Here is a 15,013-nt window from a genome sequence, read left to right as displayed (position 1 = left end):
AAAGGGAAAATGATTGCCTGAAGAGGCCTTACAAATAGCTGAGAAAAGAAGAGAAGCTAAAGGCAAAGGAGAAAAATAAAGATATAATCATCTGAATGCAGAGTTCTAAAGAATAGCAAGGATAGATAAGAAAGTCTTCCTCAGCAATCAATGCAAAGAAATAGAGGAAAACAATAGAATGGGAAAGACTAGACATTTCGTCAAGAAAATTAGAGATACCAAAGGAACATTTCATGCAAAGATGGGCTCAATAAAGGAAAGAAATGGTGTGGACCTAACAGAAGCAGAAGATATTAAGAGGTGCCAAGAATACACAGAAGAACTGTACAAAAAAGATCTTCATGACCCAGATAACCACAATAGTGTGATCACTTACCTAGAGCCAGACATCCTGGAATGTGAAGTCAAGTGGGCCTTAGGAAGCAACACTATGAACAAAGCTAGTGGAGGTGATGGAATTCCAGTTGAGCTATTTCAAATCCTGAAAGATGATGATGCTGTTAAAGTGCTGCATTCAATATGCCAGCAAAGTTGGTAAACTCAGCAGTGGCCACAGGACTGGAAAAGGTCAGTTTTCATTCCAATCCCAAAGAAAGGCAATGTCAAAGAATGCTCAAACTACCACATAATTGCTTTCCTCTCACACACTAGCAAAGTAAGGCTCAAAATTGTCCAAGCCAGGCCTCAACAGTATGTGAACCGTGAACTTTCAGATGTTCAAGCTGGACTTAGAAAAGGCAGAGGAACCAGAGATCAAATTGCCAACATCCGCTGGATCATGGAAAAAGCAAGAGAGGTCCAGAAAAACATCTATTTCTGCTTTATTGACTACACCAAAGCCTTTGACTGTGTGGATCACAACGAACTGTAGAAAATTCTTAAAGAGATGGGAATACCAAACCACCTGACCTGCCTCCTGAGAAATCTGTATGCAGTTCAAGAAGCAACAGTTAGAACAGGACATGAAACAACAGACTGGTTCAAACTGGGAAAGAAGTATGTCAAGGCTGTATATTTTCACCCTCCTTATTTAATTTATATGCAGAGTACATCATGTGAAATGTTGGTGTGGATGAAACACAAGCTGGAATCAAGATTGCTGGGAAAAATATCAATAACCTCAGATAGGCAGATGACACCACCCTTATGGCAGAAAGCGAAGAACTAAAGAGCCTCTTGATGAAAGTGAAAGAGAAGAGTGAAAAAGCTGGCTTAACATTCAACTTTCAAAAAACAAAGATCATGGCATCCAGTCCCATCACTGCATGGCAAATAGGTAGGGAAACAATGGAAACAGTGACAGACTTTATTTTCTTGGGTTCCAAAATCTCTGCAGATGGTAACTATAGCCATGAAATTAAAAGACGCTTGTTCCTTGTAAGAAAAGCTATGACCCTGCTAGACAGGATATTAAAAAGCAGAGACATTACTTTGCCAAAAAAGGTCTGTCTAGTCAAAGCCATGGTTTTTCCAGTAGTCAAGTATGGATGTGAGAGCTGGACCATAAAGAAAGCTAAGTGCCGAAGAACTGATTATTTTGAACTGTGGTGCTGGAGAAGACTCTTGAGCATCCCTTGGACTGCAAGGAGATTAAACCATCAATTCTAAAGGAAATGTGTCCTGAATATTCATTGGAAGGACTGATGCTGAAGCTGAAGCTCCAATACTTTGGCCACCTGATGCAAAGACCTGACTCACTGGAAAAGACCCTGATGCTGGGAAAGATTGAAGGCAGGAGGAGAAGGGGACAACAGAGGATGAGATGGTTGGATGGCATCACAGACTCAACGGACATGAGTTTGAGCAAGCTTCGGGAGTTGGTGATGGACAGGGAAGCCTGGCATGCTGTAGTTAATTGGGTCGCAAAAAGCTGGACATTACTGGGCAACTTTCATTCAAACTAAGTATGCCAAGAGTAAAAAGGCCCTTTCCAAGCTGAAGTGAGAATATAATGCCAACCAGATATGTCAACAACTATCAAAGTAATTGTCATCATAAATAATGCTCTGAATCTGAAAGTCTTCATTCATCAAACTATGCAGTCTTTTCTGTCTACACTTCTGCTGGCTCCTATCCTTGACCCATGCTCTCTGGTCTATGATGTTTCCCAATTAGTGTCCTCCTCACATACACCTGACTCTCAAACAAATCACCTATGCTAGCTGTGGTTATCCTTTTCTTCCTAAGTCCTGCGCTGACTGCTGCCATGATCGAATACCTGCCTGAACTCTACTGTGACCTACTCCTCACTGGCTACATATTTCAGCATTTTTTATTCACTTATTCCTCTACCTATCTACCTTACATTTACTGAACTCAATAACAACTTCTTGTACACAAGCAGCAGACAACTGGGGAGACTAAGTATGAAATGGCTATTAGATATTGCAGAGAAATTAACTTTGAGGTGTGACAATGGTATGATATTTGAGGAAACTGGATGAGATATTATAGAACTATTATTAATTTTAAATATATAATTAATGGCAATTAAACAGGAAAAAGTCCTTATTTTCATGAGAGTGCATGCTGAAACACTTAAGAGTAAAGTGTTAACATTTCAAATGGTTTAGCAAAGAAAAATACACGTTTAAAGCAAAAATCTCAACTGCAGAAACAGGCAATGGTTAGGTATTCTTCTTTCATGTTAAAAAAATGTGGGCTTCTACACAAAAACTTATAAATGAATATTAACAGCAGCATTACTCATAGTAGCCAAATGGTGGAAACAATACAAAGATTAATGCAGTAAAAAACTGTGCAAGTGAAGAAAGGAGACACAATAAGCTTATTATATGGTGTAGGCAAATTCACAGAGACTGGAAGTATGTTAGTCATTGTCACGGTCGCGGAGAGGGGGAAATGAGGAGTGATTGCACAATAGGTACCAAGTTTTCTTTTGAGGTAATAAAAATCCGCAGAATTAGCTAGTGGTAATGGTTGCACACCTTTGCAAATTTACTAAATGCCACTGAGTTGGACACTTTGCAATGACCAAAATGCTATATGCATTTCACCACAAAATATAACTGGGAAAAAAAAAAACATGAAAGAATATGTAAGAACTATTATTATAGTGAGAAATATTAATGAGAGGCAAATTTAAAAGAGAAAAAAAGTAAAAAACCAACCTGGAAGTGAAGCAGGATACTGTAAAAGAATGCTCCTCGCATATGCTTCCTCTGAGGCAGGATCAAACGAAAGTGGAGACATAGGCGGTAAAAGATCCACAGCCTCAAAACAAAGAATTTGTTATTTTGAAATATACACACTTTACTCAGTACCATAATAACAATACTAAATTAACCTATGAAAGGATGATTTCTTTTTCCCATAATAAAGACAGAATTGCCAAACAAATTATATAACTGTTTTAAACTAAAGAATACAATATTAGAAGAAGACTCCTTTGTCCTCCAACTATGCCTCAAATGTAAAAGAACCTAACATAAAGAGAAATATCTCATTTTCTTTTTAACACAATCCATTGAATCTAAAAATATTAACCATATCATAACAACACCTTGATGAACATTCTAATGTGTATTTAGAAAAATCACAGAAACCAAAATATTTGAAATGTAGGCTCAGATGAAAAGATGACAAGCATATACACATACAGCATTTCTAAGTCACTTGTTACATGATAAATCAAGAGATTATAAGCGATTAAACTATTCTCCAAAAGGCAAGTCAATATTACTTACTGGAGTAGAACTCTTAATTATACTGAAAGGAGATAAGCCAAGAAACTCTTTCCACTTTTTATGCCATTCTTCTTGTTTTTCAACAATAGAATGTCTTATAGTTTTGAGAGCTTCTGTTATTTTACACCTATGATGGAATAAAAAAATAACTTCATTCAAAACATGAATATATAAAAAGAAGGACTAAGAAAAAGTACTGAAATAAGCATTTGTGGTGTATCTGGGAAACCTCTGTAACTTCTCAGTTTTGCTGTGAACCTTAAACTGTTCTTTAAAAACCTCAATTTAAAAAATTTAACAGCCAATTTTAAAAATTGAAAAAAAAAAAGAACAAAAATAAAAAAGAATACATGGGGCATTCCAGGTGACACAGTGATAAAGAATCCACCTGATAATCCAAGAGGCACAAGAGACGCAGGTTTGATCCCTGGGTCAGGATGATCCCGGGGAGTAAGAAAGGGCAACCTGCTCCACTAATCTTGTCTGGGAAATCCCAAGAACAGAGGAGCCTGGTGGGCTACAGTCCATGGGATGGCAAAAGAATCGGACACAACTTAGTGACTAAATACCATACCACCACCACAAAAGAAAGCTAGAGAAAAGCTTAAATTATTTCATTAAGAACTATCACTCAGGACAAGTAATATACACCAGACAAAAGAAAACTACATTAATTTTTCTTTCTACTTCATGTGTCTCTCTAGGAGTTGATGACATATGGTTTTTGAGTACCAGTAAAATTTTCACATTTGTTTGCCAAAGCTACAGAGGTGTTAACTAGAGTTGTGCTGAGAAATTATCAAAACCATCCTACTCTTCCCCAAATGAAATAACAGAAGATCTTCATAGTGTACCTCATATGCTTCAGATCTGACAGTCTTTCTCTCTGAAATCTGGTCTCTTTTTCAAGGAAGTGAAGGTCTACTGTCAGTCTTGCTTGGTCAGTCTGACAACATTCATATTTCATTACTTTCAAGACTTCATTTAATAACCAAAAAACTGTTAAGATGTTCAATTTTCCAGCCTCATAAATATTTCCTATGTGTAACTAAGGATTCAGAAAGGAAAAAAAGTGGTGAACTATATATTCTTAAGATAATAGAATGCTATAAGAACATATTTATGTCTCTCACTAATATATAAAAAGGCTACAAGAGTGGGAAAAAAAAGCTACACAAAAATAAAATTATGTAAATAATTCTGATCCAAAAAAAACAACTGTGGAAGAATTAACACACCATGTTACATTTTTGTATCATGTAAAAAAAGTTGAAAACTAGAATAAAATAAATGCAAAGAAATGGAAAGCAAAATAAAGACTGAGGAGAAAGATCAGGCTTCGATAAAGATCATGAATTCATTTGTTAACAACAGTTGCAAATTGAATGGCCCCTAAAGACTGATTCCAAACTTACACATTTTTATTTGGCCTGTACAGTTCCAAAGTTTTAAAATCATGTGAATTAGTTACCAATATTTTTTTAAAAGATTTCATCATTTCCTGGTGCTTCCCTGGTGGCTCAATGGTTAAGAATCCGCTTGCCAATGCAAGAGACATGGGTTTGATCCCTGGGTCGGGAAGATCCCCTGGAGAAGGAAATGACAACCCACTCTGGTATAATTGCCTGGAGAACCCCATGGACAGAGTTGCCTGGTGGGCTACAGTCCATGGGGTTGCAAAAGAGCCAGACATGACTTAGCAACTATGCAACAACATTTTTCACTTTATCCCTATTGTTACACACAATTAGTATACTTAATTTATATGACATTACCTGCCTAACTCCTATAGAAACTTGTGTTTACAGATCCTAATTTTTTATGTACTCTGAATTTGAAGTGCGTGACATGTTACCCATTAAAGTTCTTCAGGGTCACAATATTTTATCTTTATATCCCCTTATTGTTGTTTAATTGCTAAGTTATGCCCAACTCTTTGCAGCCCCATGGACTGTAGCCTGCCAGGCTTCTCTGTCGAGGGGATTTCCCATGCAAGAATATCGGAGTGGGTTGCCATTTCCTTTTCCAGGGGATCTCCCCAATCCAGGGATCAAACCCAAGTCTTCTGCATTGGCAGGAGGGTTCTTTACCACTGAGTCACCTGGGAAGCCTTTATATCCCCTACATGACAATAAAGTCAATGCTTAATAAATTTTAATTTACTAAGAAAAAAAAAAGTAGTGATTCAGATGTAAATGTCCTATAAGCAAGTGGAAAAATTTGATAACAGTTTGCACTGAAGGGGAGAGACTGGAAATAACAATTTGGTAATATTATTGTACAGGAGGCTGATGAGACCATGGAACTGGGTAAGAATGTACAGATAATTTACAACATGAGGAAGAAACGAGACCATTAAAGGAATAATAGGGAACACATTCACTTAAGAGTCAGAGAAAAAGGAACCAATGGAAAAATGGAAACAGTAGTCTGAAACACCACAGGAGGGCAAAGACACTGAGATCACAAAAGCTAAAAGAAAAGACTTTAAAATAATCGAGTCAAGATCAAAGAAAAACAAGAAAACGGAGAGTTTATAAAAAGAAATTTTGTAAAAAGAAACTCAGCTATCAGAGATCATTATTGCTCTCTTTGAGAATTTATAAAGAATTAGGTACCATATCATCTTCCTATTAAGTACTTCCTACTCTCTACACTGTATGATGTAGCACCATAAAAGGTATAGACAATTAATAAAGGTTGACAGATATAAATATACACACCCTTAACAGTACCCCTCGTTATGAAAGATTCACCAGATACACACACTAAAGTAAATTCTGAAGACAGTAGAAAAAGATTGTAAGAAAAACAATATACAATACATAAAATAATTAAGTAAAAGGAGTTTTCACAAAAGCTTCCTTAATTATCAAATGCTTACCTGACACATTTGTTTCTCAATTTTATCAAGTAAGAGGCTCGGAATATTGATAGCAATGTTAGTTCCATCTAAAGTATAATTGTTATCAAGACTAAGGACTGAACTAACAACTTCTCTCTCTTTTTCCAAAAATATAAGTGTTTCATTCACTGAAGTCCACAAAGACCGAACCTTTGAAAACATAAACAAATATTAGAGTCTACATATAATCAGTCTATACATACATTAAAGAAATGTGAAACACAAATACATGCTCTTTCCCAGGAACAAATGAAATATTCCTGGAATGGCTTCTGATAAAAAAATTAACTACTTTAACAGTCTAAAAGCACTGATACTACTTTCAACAGCACTTTAAAGAATTTCTCAGGAGAATCTAGACCATTATGATTTCCAAAACATACCTAAGAAACCTTACATTCTCAAGATGCAATTAGCATTTCCTGTATTCTAATACGCCATCAATCTAAAGGAGATTTTTTTCATGAGGAATAAAAGATTTTCAGGAGAAAAAAGAAAACACCATATATCAACTTTTAAGAGTCATTCAAGTTTCAAAGAGTTAAAATGTCAAAAACTATGTATTAACCTATGTTTATTAAATTAATTATACGAATGTTCATAGCACTCATTTGTAATAGTCAAAAACTGTAATGAATCCAAAGAATTACCTTGAGTAAAAAGAGTATATTTTGCTATACTCATAAAATAGAATATTAGACAGCAATGAGAATGAACACATACAAGAGCATGGATAAAACAGCATTAAGTGAAAGAAGCTGAATACAAAAGAATATATTTTATACACGCCCATTTATGGGTCAAACAGGCAAAACTAATCTTTAGTGTAAGAACTGAGGATAGTGTTTATTCTTAGAAGGAAACAGCCATGAGTGAAAGGGGGTTCAATGCTCCTGGGGTGATGGTAACATTCTGTTCCTTAAGTTAAATGCCGGTTACATGGATGTGTTCACTTTGTGAAATTTTGTCAAGCTACATACAATGATTTTTGCACGTTTTTGCACGTATGTCATTATGCCTCAAAAGAATTTACAAAAGTAGAGAGAAGGAAAGAAAATATAACTGTATTTGTGTTAATGTCTGTGTCTTCTCACAGCACAAAGAAAAGCTGTCCCACAAAGGAAGTCTCATTGGCTGGCCATCTAGACATCTCATAGGATGGCATTTCCTTGGTGAATGTACAAAGATCTAGGATCTGGGTCTCAGATTTTTCAAGTCTAGAAATTTTATCTTGTCAGTGGCTCAAAGTTGACTCAGGGAAACTAAATATTACCTAAACTCAGGAGAGAGAGCTGTGAGCTTCTCTGGTGGTCCCATGGCTAAGACTCTGCACTCCCAACACAGGAGGCCCAGGTTCAATCCCTGGTCAGGGAGCTAGATATCATAAGCCACAACTGAAGATTTTATATTCCACAACTAAGACAAATAAATATATAAAATTTTTTGCTATGAAAACTCTTAATGGATTTCATACCAACCTAACCTATTAAGCTTACAATCAAAGATACTACATTCAACAACAGAAATAGTCATATTCACTGAACTAGAAGCTCCATAAAGGAAGTGACTCTGCTTGTTTTCTTCAATGCTCTAGTCCATAATATCTAGAAGACTGTCTAGCAAATGATCGATAAATAGTCAATGAATTAATGAATAATTATTTCCTGTTGTTGTTTAGTCACTAAGTTGTGTCTGACTCTGCAATTCCATGGACTGCAGCACACCGGGCTTCCCTGTCCTTCACTATCGCCTGGAGTTTCCTTGGATTCATGTCCATTCAGTCAGAGATGCCACCCCATTCTCCTTTTGCCATCAATCTTTCCCAGCATCAGGGTCTTTTCCAATGAGTCGGCTCTTTGCATTAGGGGGTCAAATTACTGGAGTTTCAGCCTCAGTCCTTCCAATGAATATACAGAGTTGATTTCCCTTAGGACTGACTAACTTGATCTCCTGCAGTCCAAGGGACTCTCAAGTGTCTTCTCCAACACCACAGTTCAAAAGCATCAATTCTTCAGCACTCAGCCTTCTTTATACTCCAACTCTCACATCCATACATGACTACTGGAAAAACCACAGCTTTGACTATCCACACCTGTGTTGGCAAAGTAATGTCTCTGATTTTTAATACACTGTTCCAGGTTTATCATAGCTTTTCTTCCAAGAAGCAAGTGTCTTTTAATTTCATGGCTGCAGTCACCATCTGCAGTGATTTTGGAGCCCAAGAAAATAAAATCTGACACTGCTTCCACTTTTCCCCCTTCTATTTGCCATAAAATGATGGGGCCAGATTCATGATCCTGAGGGCACTCACCTTTTCCAATGACAAACTGCTAAAAAGTCAAATCAGTACTCCAAAGCAGCTTGGTGACCACAGAATAAGAACAAAGAGCTTAAGAGAGATTTCATCCAAATACAAAGACCTAAGAAACTCTCCTACCCCACATTTATTAAAGCCAACCTCTGAAAACCTCAGATCATCTATATCTGCCAGATTCCTCATGCCAGTCTCAATGTGACTTCTCATTTTTCTTCCAAACTTACCACTATCCTCCTTCAAATCATGTATTTTTTTGCTTAGATAAATATCACTGATTAACTTACAATCAAACTGAACTTTCCCTGCTGGAGTGAAAGATTTTAAATTAACCAAATTTAAAACTGTGTTGTATATGTTTAGTCTGATTGATTATAAGCTAATTTTTTCTATTATTTCAAGTGTCTGAAAGGCACCTGTTGATACTTTTATGTCCATAAAACTTATGAATTAAACAAATGTATAACACTGTTACAAAAAGAGACATACATGAGTTCAGTTAAGTCAGTAAACACTGCATATCACAAAAGAAAGATTAAATTTCTCCCTTCAAAAGTTGTCTCACCTTTTGAATTTTCTCTTGTATATTACTTTGGTCATCACAGGGTTCCATTCTAGTTAAAAATTAAATAATCTCATTAGTCAATTTTTAAAAAATGGTAACTTACCATCTAAAGAGCTAATTAATCTGTAATTAATCTGTAAACCCACCCACTAACAACCATTCTCATTAAAAGCAAAAATAAAACTCAACCTCAAAGCTACCATAATTTATTAGAAAATTATGGAATTTTCTAATTCCCAGTCGTAGACTAGGAATCTGTTTTTGTCTTATTATCAACTAGGTATTGAAATGTTATTTTAACTAATCTCATTGTTTGTTTTTTAACCTATAACATGCAGGAGGTTAAACTAATACTTCAGGCAACTTTCAGCTCTAGAAGTCACTTACTTTTTTATTTGGTTTTGCAGTCCCATATATTCTGATCTCAAATTTCGTACCTGTTTAACTGATAATCTGCAACAAAAACATACAAAATGACAGCTATAATTCTACTACAACAGTATAGACCACTTTGATATTTACTCCCATTTCATATCTTTACTCAAGGCCTCTACGGGCTACTCTTCCAAACATACCAGTAGCTAGTCTTGAAGGGCTCCCTTTAAGAATTACAAGAGTGATGTAACATATAGACAGGACTACTGAGATAAACCAGAACTTCTTGGTTCATAAACTCTGACTTCAGGTAAAAATGCTGGAGGTCAGACTACCCTGCTCTCTTATCCTTACCTCACATTCTTAGGGGATAAATTCAAATGTTACCTAAGGCAGGCAACATTGCAGTTTTAAAGAGATTTTAAAGGATTTTGTAGCTTTCATAATAGATAAGACAGCATTTAAAAAGCTATCTTACTACAGTTGTTTATAATTATTAAAAATCAGACATAATCTATGTCTTGGGAGTAAGAACCTTGCCTCTTTGTTTAATGCTGTAGGACCAGTGTATAACCAATATCTGGCACACAGAGGTACAAATTTTAAAAAAATGTGCTGAATAGATGAATGTAAATAAATATAAGACAATATAAAACAGCTAAAGAAACCAACATACCTTCTCAACAGATGCTAAGTAGACATTAAAAGTAACACATTAAAGCAATATGGAAAAATTTATAGAATAAAATATCAAGAGAAAAAAGGATACAAAATAGAATGAGCACTATAATTACAGCTTAAAATTTTATTTTCATGTTTAAAAGAAAAAATACCTGAAGAAACTGAATTTTTGAACAAAATTGATATCCTCCTTTTCTCTAAACTTTCATTTACAGCATGCCTGAAGTTTTAAAGTACTTTATTCAGAAGTGATCAGGCTTTAAAATGGAAAAATAAAAGGTAATTGCCAAGGGGTTTTGAGGTATTCATGAGTTACTGCCACCGAAGGGATACTGATGACATTTGTTCAAAAAGAAAGGAATTTTCATTTTCTAACTATCAAAGTATTACTTACTGTGCATTTTCTTGATATTTTTGGGTAACACAATCTTCTCTTTGCAAAACTTGTAAAAATCTATTACGTGCTACAAGGCATCTGGCAAGGCATATGTGCAAATCTTGTGGTTTTACATTAAATGTCTCTGTAAAACGTATAGAAGAATCTACATGGAAGATAAAATATAGAAAACTTAGATTTGTGCTATGCTGGGCTTAGTTGCTCAGTCATGTCCAACTCTGTAACCCATGGACTGTAGCTCCTCTGTCCATGGGGATTCTCCATGCAAGAATATTCAAGTGGGTTGCCATGCCTTCCTCCAGGGGATCTTCCCAACCCAGGGATCAAACCCAGGTCTCCAACATTACAGGCAGATTCTTCACCATCTGAGCCACAAGGAAAGCCCAAACTTAGACTTACAAGCTAATAAATATAAAAAATGTGAGACTGTTGAGAAATTAACAACCTCACTTAACTAACAACTCCTTAAAAGCTGGTATGACAATACACACAAAGGTACAACTCATTTCAATAAAAGCAAGGATGACCTGTTTTTTAAAGAAGGCAACTAAAAAAGGATTGGAGACTTCCCAGATGGTACAGTGGTAAAGAATCCGCCTGCCAATGCACAAGATATAAGAGAGAAGGATTCGATCCCTGGGTCAGGAAGATCACCTGGAGTAGGAAATGGCAACCCACTCCAGTATTCTTGCCTGGAAAATTCCATGGAGAGAAAGAGCCTAGCAGACTATGGTCCATGGGGTCGCAAAGAGTATGACATAACTAAACGACTGAACATACATAAAAAAGGATTATCTGAAGTTGAGTTATTTTACATAACTAAAAATTTTTAGAATCCATCTGCCCAAAATAATTATTATCACAGCACAAAACATCCATGAACAAATACACTATTACACATAAGCAACTTCTTAACACACCTTTTAACAACAAAGGAAGAAAATAAGAAGGGATGAGGTGAGATCACATCACCTTCATTGCTGCCATCAGCCTACTTTTCTTCCTAGTAAGACCAACAGGATAAGACAACCAAATAAAACCAATCTCCATTTCTCAAGTAATTCTTGGCTATGTTACTAATCATCAAAGCAGATCCTGAGAAAAATCCATCCAATCATTTTAGAGTCTGGGTTTTCACGTGCAATAAAATGTAATAAATCCTACTTTAAGATGGTTAATACAATAAAGATAGATATGCTGGAAAACAACGGCCTCACACCATACTTAACATGACAAATCCAGGTGCTAGATCACCCACAAAAAAAGAATCAAAAATTCTAAATATTTAACAGGAGATGAGTTTATTGGATATAGAAGTCATCCATAAACTGAATATGGTAAATGAAACTGCTTTAAATAAGCAATCAGATAACCCATGCCTAAAAGCTTTTTGTACAATAAACTCTTGCCAAATCCAAATACACATGATTCATATAAAACAGTTTGGGTTACATGTAACTAAAATGGATCATCTAATAGAAAAACTGGTTAAGTGCTCATGCCACATTAAATTTAAAATATACAAATACTTATAAAATGAGATCACACGTACATGTTTTAAAAAACCATACAGAGAAGATAAACTAGAAAAAAGGTACTGTACATATATATATATACACACACACAAATACACATATGCACAAACACAATATATACTTTGAACACACACAAAATGATATACATATAAAGTTTGTCATTGTACCATTGTTTTTATAGCAAAATATTAGGGGGGGGAAAAAGCCAAATGTCTGTCAGAACAAATGTGTGATTAAATACACTATGACACACCCATTCAAATACCCAGTTCCAAAGAGAGAAAAAGAACAAGATCTATGAACTGATATGTGATGATCTCCAATATACACTGTTACATAAAAAACACAAGACTGAAAACCATCACCATGTAGGGTTTAAAAAGAATATATACATATTTGCCAGAATTACTGATTCCAATGGCTGCTTCTGAAAAGGGAATCCAGGTAACCTAGATTATAGATAGCACCGCTATAGATATCACTAGGCAGAAGTGGAAGACACTTTTCACTTTCTAAATTTTGAATCATGAGAATGTATTACTCAAAATAATTAAAATGTACAATATGACACTAAAAAAAACCAAAAAACAACAACAACAAAACACCTAAAAGAAATAAAAATGTCAGCAGTGGTTATCTCTAGAAACTGGAAGATGGGATTGTACTGCACCAACGTTTTCATCTTTTTCCTCCCATGTTTTATGAGCACAACTCAAACAGAGCAGCATATTTAATAAGCTACAAATGGCATTAAGTCTTAGCATCAAAATCAGTATTTTGTTTCTAAGATTTAGCAATTAGATCAAATCCCTTTAAAACACAATTTCAAACCAAAATATTCCAACACATTGCCAGTAGTCAAACTAAATCTCTAACAAATTCAATACAACATTTAATACAATGTATTATAGGCAAACTATAACCTGTAGGTCTGCTACTGCTGCTAAGTTGCTTCAGTTGTGTCCGACTCTGTGTGACCCCATAGACAGCAGCCCACCAGGCTCTGCCATCCCTGGGATTCTCCAGGCAAGAACACTGGAGTGGGTTGCCATTTCCTTCTCCAATGCATGAAAGTGAAAAGTGAAAGTGAAGTCACTTAGTCGTGTCCGACTCTTTGCGACCCCATGGACTGCAGCCTACCACGCTCCTCTGTCCATGGGATTTTCCAGGCAAGAGTACTGGAGTGGGGTGCCATTGCCTTCTACAAACCTGTAGGTCTAACCTGGCCCTTTTTTGTGAGGTCAGCAAACTAGGCCTGCTTTCTACATTCTTCAGGCGTTGTATTACAAAAAAAATTTTTTTTAATTCACAGAAAAGTGTATGTGACAGAGACTCTTATGTGGTCCACAAAGCGTAAAACATTCACTGTCAGATCTCACATAGAAAATGTTCCCCAACCCTGTATTAGAACATAATAATCCGCATTGCTACTTATGTTCATTATGACAGGATTTCAAACTGCAGTTCCAATAAAACATTAACTATTTGCCTGTTGAGATAAAATAATATCTTTATCTTATTTTATTAAACTCTCTTGATGATTTACAAATTATAAGAAATAATAAAAACCAAGACTCAAAGAGGAAAAAAAAAATCTTACCATAAGTTTAACTTACTTTTAGAATGGGTTTTTATATATTTTACTGCAACAAATCTTGCAAAGTGATACATTACATGAATAAACTTAGGACCAACCGGAAATAGAAATAGTGAACCAACAACTTGAGGAAAGCTACTTCCACACTCGGCCTATGATAAAAAGAAACAAGATAATTTGAAGACATTATCAATGATAACCTTTATATTTACATCATACTGTTTTTGAAGCACAACAGGATTTATCAGAATTACTACATTTGAACCACAAGTTAAATTCTTGAATCTTTCTAAGCTCTTGGTAGGCTCAGTCACAAAAAGTAATTAAAAATTAAAGTCACAATTATTGATACTACTTGGGGACACAAGCTAAAATAATCTAGAGTCAAAATTATTTCTTTAAACAAAAACTGTTATATAAATTCCTAGGAACTCAAAAACCTATTTCCAAGGCACTTAGTCAAAAAACTGGTTTCCCAGAAACAGAGTCCCAATCAAAACCACCAGAAAGTATTATTCTGATATTTCTTATTTATACTGTTAGCATAAAAGCATTAAGAAGCTTTCACCTTTAAAAAAATTAATGTACCTCAATAAAGCCAGACAAAAAATTTCAGTTTTCAACTGCTCAAAAGTTTTAGAAAGAGAATACTTACAGAAATCTTTTTCAACCATTCACAGAAAAGTTTTCGGAATTCAACATCACGTTTTTGATCAAATGGAGGCCAACAATGTCTTTAAAACAAAAATAAAAATTAGAATTATGAACAAAAAAACAAACTCAGCAAAACTTTAAAATATCAAATTTATCTCCTAGCTCAGCTGATAAAGAATCTGTCTACAATGCAGGAGACCCTGGTTCGATTCCTGGGTCAGAAGATCCGCTGAAAAAGGGATAGGCTACCCACTCTAGTATTCTTGGGCTTCCTTGGTAGCTC

At 35.4% G+C, this 15,013-nt stretch overlaps 1 protein-coding gene across 1 annotated transcript in view; it reads right to left on the bottom strand.

The window, feature by feature from the left end:
• Positions 1–15,013, bottom strand: part of HAUS6 (HAUS augmin like complex subunit 6) — a 39,799-nt gene that overhangs the window by 15,723 nt on the left and 9,063 nt on the right. The window contains exons 3-11 of the mRNA XM_052645193.1: positions 14,732–14,810; positions 14,096–14,228; positions 10,942–11,089; positions 9,879–9,944; positions 9,492–9,540; positions 6,592–6,762; positions 4,562–4,755; positions 3,708–3,729; positions 3,132–3,234 (exon numbers count right to left, since the gene is read on the bottom strand). Coding sequence (XP_052501153.1) covers positions 3,132–3,234; positions 3,708–3,729; positions 4,562–4,755; positions 6,592–6,762; positions 9,492–9,540; positions 9,879–9,944; positions 10,942–11,089; positions 14,096–14,228; positions 14,732–14,810 — 965 coding nt within the window. The remainder of the gene's footprint in view (positions 1–3,131; positions 3,235–3,707; positions 3,730–4,561; positions 4,756–6,591; positions 6,763–9,491; positions 9,541–9,878; positions 9,945–10,941; positions 11,090–14,095; positions 14,229–14,731; positions 14,811–15,013) is intronic.

This window comes from Budorcas taxicolor, chromosome 8, assembly GCF_023091745.1.
Source record: "Budorcas taxicolor isolate Tak-1 chromosome 8, Takin1.1, whole genome shotgun sequence".
NCBI classification, from domain to species: domain Eukaryota; kingdom Metazoa; phylum Chordata; class Mammalia; order Artiodactyla; family Bovidae; genus Budorcas; species Budorcas taxicolor.
The sequence above is the reverse complement of the archived record's forward strand: the minus strand, read 5'-3'. Positions and strand labels throughout refer to the sequence as shown.